Source organism: Ursus arctos, unplaced genomic scaffold (genome assembly GCF_023065955.2).
Source record: "Ursus arctos isolate Adak ecotype North America unplaced genomic scaffold, UrsArc2.0 scaffold_23, whole genome shotgun sequence".
Lineage (NCBI taxonomy): Eukaryota > Metazoa > Chordata > Mammalia > Carnivora > Ursidae > Ursus > Ursus arctos.
Window position 1 is genome coordinate 45428658 of NW_026622908.1, and position 13492 is coordinate 45442149.

The following is a 13492-nucleotide window of genomic DNA, read 5'->3' on the forward strand; positions in this document are numbered from 1 at the left end:
CTCAAATAAAATACAAGTCAAAGAAAAAGTCTTCCATTTTTTTTTTCCTTAGGACAAACTGATACATTTACCCAGAAGAGGTTTAGAAGAAACCATTGGCGGTGATGGGGGTGGTTAAGGTCTGGGTGAAACCACCGGACAATGAGGCGGGAGGCTTAAGGGAGGGTGAACTACGCGAGATGGGAGGATTCGAAGTTTTCATGACCATAGACACATAGTGGCTGCTCTTCGAATGGAGAACGTGCCAACATGGAAGAAACTGTCCAGGAACTAAAGACATCAGGTATTCGTTGATGAGACCAGAGATGAGGTTCAGTGTTTAAAACATACTTCCCTACAGACAAAGGGATAGCCCATGTCTTCCTGGCTCAGTTCTTCGCCAAAAGACACAAATTCTCTTGCCCCAAGCCTCACTGCCCGCTTGCTGACCGAAACATGGCTGGCTGCACGTTAACCGGAGAGGCCGCCCGGTTCTGCAACCCCACGGCCTGGCGGGAAGAAGACGAGCAGGTGGGGGCGCGGGGACCCCCTCGGCGCCACCCCCACTTCTGTCCCAAACCAAAGGAAGGCCAGGCCTCAGCTGGGCTCTTACAGTAGAGCTCACGGACGTGCACGCCGGCACGCACCCGGCTCTGAAATCGGGCACGTCTCCGTCTGTGCCGTGAGGGTACTGTAAGGGGAGGGAGCCCAGGCGGGTGAGCTCCTTGAAGGGAGGGCTCGGACTTTTTGAAGAAACGTGGTACCTGGTCAACCTTCCGGAGGTTCAGTGGTGATGATGTTCAAAGAGCCTACGTCAGATTGCAAGCTGGCAACTCCTGGTTCGCCCAGACGGCTTTCGCTGTGTGCAATCAGAGCCACAACATTAGTGCAATCGCATGTTTATTTCTCTTACAGTAATCGTGGTTGCCATACAAGAGACTGAAGGGTCGGGAGGAAGTGCAAATTACAGGAGTGTGTTTTTTGTTCTGTTTTGTTTTTTTTAAAATAAAGTTTAAAAGGAATAAAAGCACAAAAGTAACAGCAACACAGATAATGCGAACACAAGTTACACAAACCATAGCGTGAAACATATTAGTTTCCAAAAAAACAAAAAAAAATTGTTAATGGGAAAAAAAATCAATATTTGTGGCCCACACACACAAAGTCATTGCCAGATCACCTGGGTAATGCTTGCTTGTTCAGTAACTCAGGAAAAAAAAAATCACCATTTTACTAACTAAAGTACCACAAATAATCCACTTTGTGATAATGTAAAGTTCAGCAAATCAACAGTCACATTGAGTCATTGTATATTCTATGAATTAACTTAAAGTGTGCCCAGCCAGCCTGGAGAAGGCGCCGCGGCAGGTGTACATAATTTACATCTTGAGAGATTTGGGTTTTGTATACACAAGGTTACAGAGACTAGGCATGGAAATGCAGTTTATTTCAATTACAGTAGATAACAAAAGTGGATCTTAAAGCCCGGAATAGTATTAACATGGTCTTTATGTGAGCAGTGTGATCTGTGTCCCGCCTTTGAGGAGGTCACGGACTAGGGCCTGGTCCTAATGTGTCCGAGGGGCGGGGAGGGAGAACAGTGGGCGGCGATCTCAGGAACTATTGCTCTCTGTAGCAACACCATCGAATAGGGCTAGAGATGGGTTCATCTTGGCAACATGTGCTACTCTGTTGTCAGTGCAGGTCCTGTGGGGTCCTGTGACTTTTCTAGAATAAGACAAGGCAAAAATAAGTGACTGCCCAGCTCTTTTTTTTGTCTTGCCGTCTGCTTGCTTCTGGTCAGTTGCCCGTGGCTCGACGTCTCTCTAAGAAAGGGAGTGGCAGCCAAAGTCCAGTGAACCTTAAACCACCAGGTGGCAACCTAGCAGCGCCTTCCCTTCCTGTCCTCTCGTTCTGGCGTGTCGCCTGGCACTGAGCGTGGAGGTCATGCCGAACAATAGACAGAGGAGGGAAGAGCCAGGGGGAGTGGTGCACTGACTGAATTTTGCTCTATCACCAAATGGAAGACAAATAATGGCCCAACCACCACCTTTTCATTTTCTGAACACCTGCAGGTGGCCTCAGCAGGCCACCCATAGTGTCCCCGGCGCACCCCATGACCGAGAGACGGAAGGTGTGCAGGACAGAAGTGCCTTTGTGTTCGACTGATTTCAAGTTGGAGTGGGGCATTCAGATACAGACTGTCCTGCAGAAGGGTTTGGAACAGAGGAAGGTCCAAAACTCAGTTTCCAATTCAGGGGCATGTGGCTGGAGAAACTGTGTGTGTGTGTGTGTGTGTGTGTGTGTGGTGCGTATTGGTTTTGGAGAAACTGCTGCATTGTGAATTGTAACCACTTTTGAAGAAATAATTGTCCTTCGATGACGAAGTTCTAGCAAAGATAGAAAATATAACACAGCTCTGCTGGTTCAGATGCATCCAAATAAGGTTGATTTAAAAAGGTCATACTTTTATAATTCCACAGAAATAGTATTAAATCACAAAAGTTTTTTTTTTCTTTAACTTTCTAGCACTGAAGTGGCACAAAGGCTGCCTAGTAGACCAGCCACTTTTTTTTCTTAAAATATTGTGCTTATAAACTATCTGTACAACTATTTAAACTTGCAGTAAAGAAAGAGATTTTAAATTGCTAAATTTTATGTGTTCATTCTAGAGCTGTTCCAGACCTAATCAGACACTTGATTGTGAGCGTAAAGAAAAGAAAGGAAAAAAAAAATCATGTTTTTATAATTAGAGATGGGCTAGGCTAGTTCTGAAATCATAATAAAAGCCAAAACCTGCTGTTCGAGTTTCTTCCAAGTGTGGGAGAATGTGCTGGAAGCCTGGCTGGATGTCTGGTGGCCCCCTGTGCAGGCCGCAACCTCCCTTGGAACCCGGAGGTATTGTTACAGGGGGAGGGACTCCAGGGAGGAGAACGGGCACAACTTGGGAAAGCCTCGAGAGAGAGGGGCCTGGCGCAGCCCGGGAAACCTCCCTGCTTTCCTTTCTTCGTTTGTCTGCCTGCCCCCTCACCCTGCAGCTCACCGTGTGTTCTCAACCCTGGGTCCAGTCTAGATGCCGTACCCACTGGGTTCTCAAGAAGCCTATTGTAAGACAGACTGGTGGGCTGCGCGGACAGTTGGAGACAAAGGGGTAGAGCCCCCAAGTGCCATCTTCCCTGGCCTCAGAGTGCAGAGGGGCTGTCTCGGCAGAGATGCTTACCCTGAGCTGGGTTTGGAACTGACGTCACAGCGCCCCACCCGGCTCCTGGGGAAGATGCGGTCTCCCCCGCCGCAGCACGCGCCCACCGTTCACCTCGTGTCCCACCCTCGTGTTACAGTGGACGCTCACCTGCTCTGATCTTTGCAGAACGCAACACACTTTCAGTTTAAAAAAAAAATTGCGAAAGGCAGAGAATCCCCTTCTCGCCGTCCTGGAGACACTTCTGGCAGATGACTAACTGCTCTTCCCCCTCAGGGAGACTTGGGACCTAGGCAGCCGCACACTGGCTGCTTCCCATGGCCAGGTCTCCCCTCCTCCTTGGAATCGCGGCTTTGTGCTTTGACTAACTCCGTGTGACATCTGTTCGGCCACTTTGGAATTATGCTAATAGATTTGCCGAAGTAAAGAAGAAAGCAGAGCAAAGCTGGGCACGATCCCATTCAGACTCCCCACCACGGCCAAGAACTTCATGGCCAAAGAACCACGGATGCACATGGCAGGAGGAGATGGGGTAAAGAATCCAGAGGGAAAAAAGATTCTCTACCTTTCGGGCCCAAGAAGGGGCACCGGACAGACAGGTGTGGGGTGTCTTACTGCAAGCAAAGTAGAGGAAAGAAAGGAGCAAGTGAGCATTGAGTGCCCTCCCAGAGGCCACAGACTGAGGTGGGCCTGGGGTGGTGAGAGCTGCCCGGAAAGCAGAGGAGGGAGGTCTCAGGAGGTATCTAGAGGACACTGGTGTCTGCCTGCAAGAGCAAGGGTCCCGTGCTAAATCGACGGGGGCATCCCTGGGACCTGGCAAAGTGAGGTCACCTGCATGCTAGGAGGCAAGCTGTGCCTCTCTTCCTGTGGTGGCAGAACTCCCTCCCCGTGTCCCCTGCTGCACAGAAACAGCCCGTGAAGCCCACGTGGAGAGTGGGGGCATTTCAAGGCCTTCGCTCAGCCACACCTGGACACACTCGGCATTTCTTTGGGTACCAGGAGACAAACCCGTGGAATGGGGTTGGTGCTCACAGACCGTGCTTGGCCACCCAAATATTTCAGTAGAAGCCCATCTCTACTTATAACAAGAAGTCTGTAAAGGTAAGGAGCAGCCACCCTTATCTGTCCAGCAGCTGTTTCAAAGCCCTTTCTATGTTCATCCTGTGCCCGACCCGAGTCACCCCAAGATCTATGAGGTCTTCCTTCTGAAGGTTTGGTAGGTGACTGCCGTCAATCTCATTGTCCATGAAGGTCTCTTTATGCTCACCCAAGTTTAGACTTTCCAGCCAATCCGCCACGTCTGGTTTAGTCCACAGGTGCACAGGCTTAGTCGTAAAAGGCTTATTTGAGATTGGCTGTTGCAGTATCGAGGGGGACGGCGACCTGCTGCGTCCCGCCGGGTTCAAGCCAAACAGGTCCCCGGACGGGGGCTGGCTTGGAAGGCTAAAGACCTCTGAGAGAGTGGGAGAAGGAGCGGCAGCAGCAGCGGAGAGGGGGGCAGGCAGGATATCTTTGCTCAGCTCTGTTGGCGACACCACAGGGCTCGGGGCACGTCTTGTTCCTGAGGTCCTACTCTCAAAGTCCGCGGGCCGGCTCTGCAGGGTGATGGGCTGCGAGGCCCCCGGGCGAACCGTGAAGGTCACCGTTGTGCTCCGTGTACCTGAGACGGTGCTCATGACCTCTGGACTTCTGAAACGGCAACAACAGAGACAAGTATCACAAGCCGGGTCACGGCGTGGGTCAGCGGGATGCAGACCGCCAAGGTCAGGGGGCGGGGCGGGGCAGACACTCTCCACGGCAGCCGCGCTGGCAGTGAGCAGACGACTTGCCATGCCAGGACCCGGGCAGGGAGGAAGGGAGCAGGAGGCAGAGCTCTGAGAAGACACCACAGCACACCAAGGCCGCCCACTCACCTGGTCCCCCGTGGGGGCGGTTGCCAGGCGGGGGGCACCTGCGCCGTGTGCGCAGGGAGGGCCAGACCGGCGCAACGGGGGAGGCGCTGCTAAGGGCTCACTCGGAGACATGAGGATGGGGCCTGAAAGAGGCCCTGCTCCCTGGGTGAGACGTGTCTGGTGACGTCACCAGTACATCACCAGTACGGGGAAAAGGACAGCTTTTGCCTCCATTTCGGCACGTAGAAGGAAGAGACCCTCCCTCTTAACTGCCTGTCAGGCCTTGGGCTTTTCAGCTTGGAAGGACAAGGGGAAGGGCCCCTTGCAGGCTGGCCCTGTTGCAGTGCGTGGGAAGCCCCGCACCTCCTTGGGGGCACTCAGGGCTTGGAGAAACCGTCCACGGACCCTGAGAACGAGGAGTAATTTGCCAGAGTGCAGTCTATACTGACCCGGAGGGCTAAACCAGGACTGCTGCGACTTTGTCCAGTGTCGACGCGGCCATCTGGTTGCGGAGTGGAGTGGGTGCGCTAATGAGTTTTCTCTCGCTGCGTGAAGGCAGTGCGGGAAGCTCCCTGTCGCTATGTATGAGCCTCACCAAAAAGCAGAAATCTACAAGGAACCCCCTTCTCCCAAGTGGCCAGGAGAGTCCTTGGGAGTCCCCCATGTCCTTCCTGCTCTGGCCGGGCAGGTGAAGCCCGAGGGGTTGGAGCGGGGTACACTCGTGCCTCTGAGCTTTGGCCTTTACTGGCCCCAGGGAGACGGCTGGATGACCCGAGGGGAGGAGACTGCATCTCAGTGCCAGGGAAGTCTCTGGTCTTTGTGTTTACCCGCACGGTGGCCTTTTATGTACGGCCCCCTCCCTGGTTCTGGCCAAGGCCCACGGCAGCCTTTCCAGCCACAGAGAACAACCACGCCTCTGGGCTCTGGTTCATGCTCTTCTCTGCTGTCCCCAAATTGAGGACGTATCCATGCTACCAGCCCAAGAAGCCACAGCCAACTAGGGGGGCGGCACGAGTAGGTGTGTGTTTCTTGCCTTCTGGGCTCATTCATGTGAATGTGGACAGACCACCCACCTCCTTCCGGAAGGATCCCTCTTAACACGGGCTCCTCCTCAGGATCTGGACTGGAGATGTATGAAGCCTGGCTCCGCCCAACACCAGCATAGGCACATTTTAACCTGTGAGTCTCCATGTCTTCATAGGTGAGATGCGCTCCTCTCCCTCCCAAGTGGTGAGAGTGGGGGTAGGGCGTGCTTGGGAACATGTGAAGAGCCACACAGGTGCTGACATGGCGGGCGATGAGCACGGACAAGGACAGGGACGGGGTGGGGGGGGCTCTGTACACGGAGGGGTGAGCTGGGCACGAGGCCCAGCCGGCCCGTTCTGTGCCCTAGCTTTTCTTTGCCTCTGTTTTCTCTGCCACTGATAGATATGTGGGTACGACCACCAGTCGGCTACCTGGGTTCCTCCAAGCTTGTGACACTTCTGCACCCGATGGCAGTCTTGGCTGCTTCAAGGACGGGATGCGGAAGCAGCAGATGTAGAGGGGGTGGGGTGGACTCGAGCTTTGGTCCTGACACAGGCACTCCCAGGGGCAGGTGGGTGTGACCGGGCCAGGGACCGCCACCCCTGGAGGGTCCCCATGTAGCTTTCTGGAGGGCTGGGTGCCCCAGGTGGGATGTGGTACAAATAGGAGACCTCCGTCAAGAACCTCTGGGGGCTGTGGGTGCTGGTTACTGGTGCGTACTGGTTATACTGGCCGGTAAAGGTAGCCCCTCCACCACTGCCAGGCTCAGTGACTCAGAATCCCCAAGTAGGAGCCCCGATGGTGCCAGGTATAGGGACAGGGAGCCAGCGCCTCTGGGACCTAGATCAGGTTCTTGAGAGAGGGGTGGCCACAGCAAGGGCTTAAGGAGAAACCTGCACGTTCTGCTGCTCAGGCAGAATCGGAAGCCCCACTCCACTTCCAGCTTGGGCCGAAGTGCACGCCGGGAGGCAGCGCGTGGAACATCCTTCGAGCTGGCCTGTGCCCTCCCTGCACCCGCAGCACAGGGGCCCCTCTTGGTTCTGCTTTGATACGATTAAGCTAAGGGGGTTGAAATAAAACCATGAGTAGGCGCAAAGCCAGGCGATCCGGAGGTGGCCTGAATTGTTAATTAGGGCCTAGAACCTTCGGGGAAGAGACAAGGTTTTTGTAAAGTGGGTGAATCTACAAGAGCACCTTTGCTCACCTGCTGCCTTGTAGTAACGGTGCGGATGTGCTTTTCTAGAGCTGACACTGCATGGTGACTGTGCCCATGTCTCTAACTCTGGGTGGACCCACCAGGGCGGCACAGTCGGGGAGGGGATCCCCAAGCCCGGGCCACACTCAACAGTGGGCACCTCCGAGCCAGAGGACGGCTGTCAGCACTGTCCTCCCGCTGCAAACGTCCGAGCCGTTTCCAGGCAGTCGGGATGGTTTGTTTTTTGAAAGGAAAGCCTTGCAGGCAGCTGTGGTTGTTGTCGGAAACAGAGAGAAGGCTCTCAAGCACACCGGTGGGGAGCGGAGGGACAGCAGCGCACACGAGGGCAAGGCGTTCACGCGAGCGGTACTTACTTCTGTTCACGTGAACACCCGTCACGAGAGCACATGAAAATGACAGAATGGGATGGCTTGAGACAACACTGCAAAATTAATTGAAATTAAAAAAGAAGCTTTTTTCGATGGAGGAAAAGGCAGGGGTACAGACGTTGGCTGCGAATCTACTGAGGCTGGTCCCTTCCTGGGGCTGAGGAGGCAGAGCGGGCAGTCCACCTCGGGGCCTCACCTGCATATTTGGAAGGAGAAAGTCACGACCCTGCCTTCTCGGGCTTGGGATAATGTGAATATCAAGAAGAAAAGCACCCAGGGAGAGCCTGGTAAGAAAGCGAGGACCACAGCGTTGGAATGACACGAGGTCGTTGCTAAGAGCCTGACGAGGGCTCCCGAGCCATCCTTTGTCCTCTGCAGCTTGGCAAGTCTAAGTCAGCATTCCTGGCGGGGGAAGGCGCCCCACGGATCTGTGCTTTGCTTCAAGTCTACACCGTGAGCCGACAGCCTGGCAGCTAATAATGCGGGGGTGCCGGATCCGGCCACGCGCTTGGGGCCGGCAGAAAGTCACTGTGGAAAAGAGTCACCAGAGAGCCTGAGAAGCAGAGCGAAGGCCCTCGCCGGGCTGGCCCATCCTGCCCTCCTTAGTAGCTTGATTACTCTCGGTTCATCACGCTGACATTATTCACTGGATCCTCCTGCTGCAGAGATCGTTACGTTGCTAAGCAACCACTGGGTTCCCGGGTGGAACACGCAGGAATCTGTCGCCCTAGTTTAGAACAGACACATGCACGCGCACACACCCTCTCTTGGATCAGCACTCTGTGCTGCCTTTTACATCAAATCCATATGGAAACAGAAGTAAAACAAGAATTGAGAGCTAACTGACGCTCTCAGAGGCGCGTTGTTATTTCATTAGCCAGAACCGGTTAACTGGGGTGGGGGAAGGAAGATTCAAGTGGCTTTTCCAGTGTGTTTCCAGACTCCATCTGGCTCTTGAACAACCACTGAATGCGCGCCAGAGGCCGCTCGGTGATGCCGGCTAGGTGTGTCTGTTGTCCCGCACGCGAGCTGGGGCAGCGGCTCTGAACCCGTTTGGCACCAGACTGTCCCAGCGTGCCCGTTCACACCTCTGCGTTTTGGTTACCAGGGGCTTCTCGTGAGCAACCTGTCTCGCGTGGACACGACCCTTATTGCCAAAGTGTTCTTATGAAGTGGCCCTGGGACGGGAGGTGGGGAGGGCCACCGAGTCATTCTCACGCTTGCCTAAGGCCTGAGCACTGCCGTCAATGTGTCTCCCTGACTCCACGCCTGGGGTGTGTTGGTGCCTCTGATACTCAGCCCTCACGGCTGCCATGGCCCCAAGCACCACCGGGGGCCTCAGCCCCCCGTCGGTGTGCAGTGTCATTGTTGGCTGAATGGCGGGTGGATACTGTTTAGCTTGTGGCCTGATTGGCACGTTAAGTGACTGCGAGTGCAGGTGGGTGCCTTGGGTCCATCAGGAGCCTGGGTCCTCCTGCCAGAACATTCACATCCAAGCAGGTCAAGAAGGCGCCCCGTTTTCAGGGAGCAGCATTCACCCCGAGGTGCTCCTGCTGACCGATCCTAACGTCAGGACTGGGAAATGAGAGCCTAAGAACCACACTTGCGATTGGCAGTCGGGTGAGCACGGGGAAGGGCTGCGGCCGGCCTGGAATAACCCTTCTCAAATACCGTCTACAAGGAAGCACACTGGGAGCAAACGTGATCCCCTGTGCATAGCGCTCACCCAGTCATCTACACTTCCATGCACTGACATCTCCTTCCTGTTTTGCTCAGGGCCGTGAAACGGTAAAAGCCCCGTGACGACGTCCACGTTAAGGGAATGCCGTTGGGCAGTTTCTATTACTGAATCAGCTTTGAAGCCCATGCTCTGGGACCAGCTGGGCGGAGAGAACTTTCTAACAACCCAAATTGATTTATTTTAAAGCCAGAAGGCTCTCAGGATAATACTGCAGAGCCAGGAAGGCTCTGGAGGCACTGGCCAGGCGGGGGCGTCCAGCTGTGTGGGGCCTCGGGAGGATGACTTTCCTCCCCCGAGTCCATCTGTGCCCCTGGGAGGCGGAGGCCGGACCGAGAAGATCTGGGTGACCTAGAGGGGCCTTGCCACGCCCTCTGGATGGAAGCTGAAGGGGACCCCCACAAGCTTACGTCCACTGCTCCCTCAGCCCGGCACACACCGGGTGAAAACGAGACTGACTCTCCGCAGGCATGGGAGTGCTGGACACAGAGCCGTGCGTCTGTCTCGCTCTGGAAACGATGTCTGGGTTGTCTGGGCCGCCAGTCAAAGTGCAGGAGTCAGGCAAACGGAGCTGCCGTTCTGGGTTCCTGAGGCCCTTGGCCTTCGAATCTGCCCCGTTGTCTGCAGAGCACAGGCCCCCCTGGCGAAGGGCACCTGTGCCACCGTGAGAGCCGCTATACTGTACGGCTGCCGGTAACCGTGACACGGAGGTCAGGTCCTGGGACGGCCACCCTCTCGCAGGACGCATGCCGTCCTGCTCTCCCCCACGGCCCGCCAGCCCTCCCTTGGCATGGAAAGCACTTTCTGGCCTCCAGGCTTTGTGCCTGCTGTCCCCCGTGCCTGGGATGCTTCACTCCTGGTTTTCTGCTCATCTGGCTCCTTTTTGTATTTCAGGTTGTTCAGGTCACTTCCTTTGGGACTGTCACCTCCTTCCTGCCTGTGTTCACTCGGACTTGTGAATACACCCCCGTTCCTTTGTAGCACTTGGTGCACTTCGGGTTTGTCGTGTTTATTACTTGTCCATTTTCCCCCTTGAGAGTGCGGCTCCCCAGTGGAGGAGAGACCTGCAATGTCTTCCTGTTCAGGGAGGAGTCCCCGGGCTCAGCACAGTGCCTGGTGCGGGAGAGGTCATCGACAACTCTGTGTCTGCTGCCTAGCCTCCGAGGCCCAGGCCTCTGCGGGCGTGTATCCTACCTGCTGCTCTCCACCCTCAGGCCTGGCCCTGGGCTCCTACATAAGAGCAGCTCAGGGACTCCCGGCCAGTGGACTCCGGAGGCCCTGGGCCAGGCTGGGCTTCCAGGCTCAGGGATGGAGTGTCCCGTCGCCTTCCCAGCTCTGCAACCCCCCCCCCCCCCCGCCCTGAGACATGTGACTTCAAGCAAAACACCAAGTGCTCCAGAATGGGGAGAAAACCACTTATGCGGAGCCCTCCAACGCCACGACGTCCTCAGGGGTCGTCGATCACCAAGGGCTTTGGAGAGGAAAAAGCACTTGCACGCGAAGGCCATCCTTGCAGCCGCGCACAGCACTTCCGCCTGTGCCTGTCTAAGGGGGCACGGCCGCTGTCTTCCTGACTTCGAGCTTCCCGGGAAGCCTGGGGCTCCACAGAGTCCTCGCAGATGCCCTCAAACCACAGCTTTCTTCGCTCTGATCCAGGATGAGGTTACTTCCTGGAAAAATCAGGCTGGGCGGTGGAAGGAGCGCTTTCCCCGGAGTGCCTGGCGGCTCCTTCCTCAGTGGGACGTTCTAAGATGGGGCCGAGGAGGCGCCTCCAACGTTTGGTCCTAAGGAAAGCTGCTTGATCATGTTCTCGCCAGCATATCTGTAATCGAGACATCTCCAGATCCGTGTCCTCTCTGGTTTTGGGGAACAGACAGGAGCTGTGGGGCTCAGGTCAAGTCTCATGCCTTCGGGTGAGCGAGGGTCTCGTCCACCCTGGGCTCTAGCGGGAAGTGAAGATCTCATGTCCTCGGGTGACCGAGGGTCTTGTCCCACCCTGGGCTCTAGTGGGAAGTGAAGAGTCTTAGTCACTAAGAAGCACCCAAGGGGGCAGGTAACCCCAAAGAGGTGAGCTCCAACACTCGGCCCTCTCTCGGGTGATCGAAACAGTTTCTGTGGAGAGAGGATTTGTGCACATGGTCGCTTTTCATTCTCCCTACGGAAATGCCTTTGCTTCTCCTCAGGAGGACGCCCTGTGTGCAGGTCCACGCCTCGCGCTGCCCAGGGCCACTCTAGCCCGAGAGCCTAGATGCATTTAAAAGTAGCAGGGACCCCCCTGGCAGGGGGTCTCCAATGGACAAATACCCAGGCCTGTCCACCAAGGCAAGACCAAGCAAAGGAGAGGCGTGCCCCTGGGGGCAGACGCACGTGTGAGGGGGCAGCCTGGCCTGCCTCGGGTCGCTGCCCAGCAGCTGTCACCCACCTCACCCTAGTCAGCAGCCTCACGGCTGCAGCTCACATCTGCTTAGGGCTTTGCCCAGTGAGGCCATGAGATCAGCAAAGCTACAGTAGCTGGCGGAGTGCCCAGTGCAGCCCCGGAAGGTGATGACCTTCCTCTTTGTCCTTGGGGCTCAGGGCCATCGGATGCCCAAGCCAACTCAGTGCCACCCTTGGCCGAGAGCCAAGAATAGGATGCCCCCTCTGGGTGCTCAGCAGTGCCAGAGGCCGCGGGGTGACTGGCCTGGCCTACCATCAGCCACCGGGTCACCAAAGAGCAGGGCTCCGGCATGCAGCTGGGCTCAGGTGAGCCGCAAAGACCTGGGGACGGGCTGCCCTCGGTGATCTCAGCCCTGTGGACAGCTTGGGCAGCTGCCCCTTCCTTCCGGGCTGATTCCTGGCTCCCGCAACACCTCTAGAGTGGAACCCTGAGACACTTCCTGGGATGGAGGTTGGGTCTGCCTTCCGGTGCGTGCTCCACCCCTCTGACCTTCGGTCTGTTCATGCGCACATGGGAAATAACGGCTGGCCCTGTGTCAGCGGTGCTGGTGGGGCATGATGCCCAGCATTTGGGGAGGCCTTGATAGATGTCGGCTGATGTTCTCATTGTAAGTGAACTGGGTTATAAATAACAGAACAGACCGGAGGTAGCTGTTCTTGGCATCAAAGCATCGCTTGGAGGTGGTCCTGCAGCTGCTCTCGAGAAATCCAACAGGATTCTGCCAGGTGACGTCTGCTCTGAGGCCCCTCCCACCGAGGGAAGTGCAGGCGGGGAAGCCTTCTGGACACGTGTAGCTTGACACCCACTCTCCCCCATGCCTCCAGGAGCTCACCGGTTGGGAAGGGAGTGGAGGCGGCGAGCAATCCAGAGGCTGCTGGTTCAGGGCGGGAGGGCTCGGGGCAGCAGGGCTCAGGCCCTGAGCAGCCCTTGAGTCATCCCTTCAGCCTCTTCTGAGCTCAGACACTGTCAATGAGGGGAAGCGCCAGGCCAGGCCCTCAGCCTGAATCCTGGCTCGGTCTCCTGCTGCGCATGGGGCCCAGCCACTCAGCACCCCACTTCCCACTTCTGGAGAGTGGGTACAATCAGTACCCACTCCCCTGCACTCACGGGCCAGCATCCTGTAAAATGTGAAGCATTAAAGATAAAGCATCTTCATTCCTGTGCTTTCACGTGATGTAGCAAAAAAGAACCGTATTCTCACATACGGGGAAAGGGCAAAACCGGCCAGTTTTAAGATTTTCTTTTCAGACTTTTAAGTATATGATAGTTGTAGGTATGTATGTGCAGATGTCACCAGAAGTGGGGACTTTCTGCAGACTTTCTCTTTGACTGGGGGTATTATTTGAACATCACGATTAGTGGTACAGTCCCCATTAAAAGACAGAAGGTCACCCTGCTTCTCTCTACCAAGGCTGGCCAGTAAGTATTTCCCCGAGCGTAATGGGAGCCATCCGAGGAATTTACTTATGTCCACACTGAAGGTAACTGGGAAAACTGTGGCTCTCGGCTCGCCTCAGCAGGCCCAACCAGAGGGGTGTTGCTGGTTAATGGACTGACACGTTTGAGTCAAATGCCTGTCCGGAGGGAGCACGAAGACAGGCTCGTTAGTCAGAGCGACGGGATCTGGGTGCGGACAC

General features: G+C 55.8%; 1 protein-coding gene across 6 annotated transcripts in view; it reads right to left on the reverse strand.

The window, feature by feature from the left end:
• Window positions 1-862: 862 nt before the first annotated feature.
• SHANK2 (SH3 and multiple ankyrin repeat domains 2) overlaps window positions 863-13492 on the reverse strand; it is a 503000-nt gene continuing 490370 nt past the window's right edge. For all 6 annotated transcript variants that reach the window (XM_026482959.4, XM_026482956.4, XM_026482958.4 and 3 more), the window contains one exon: window positions 863-4867. In XM_026482959.4, coding sequence (XP_026338744.3) covers window positions 4297-4867 — 571 coding nt within the window. In that variant the 3' untranslated portion in view covers window positions 863-4296. The remainder of the gene's footprint in view (window positions 4868-13492) is intronic.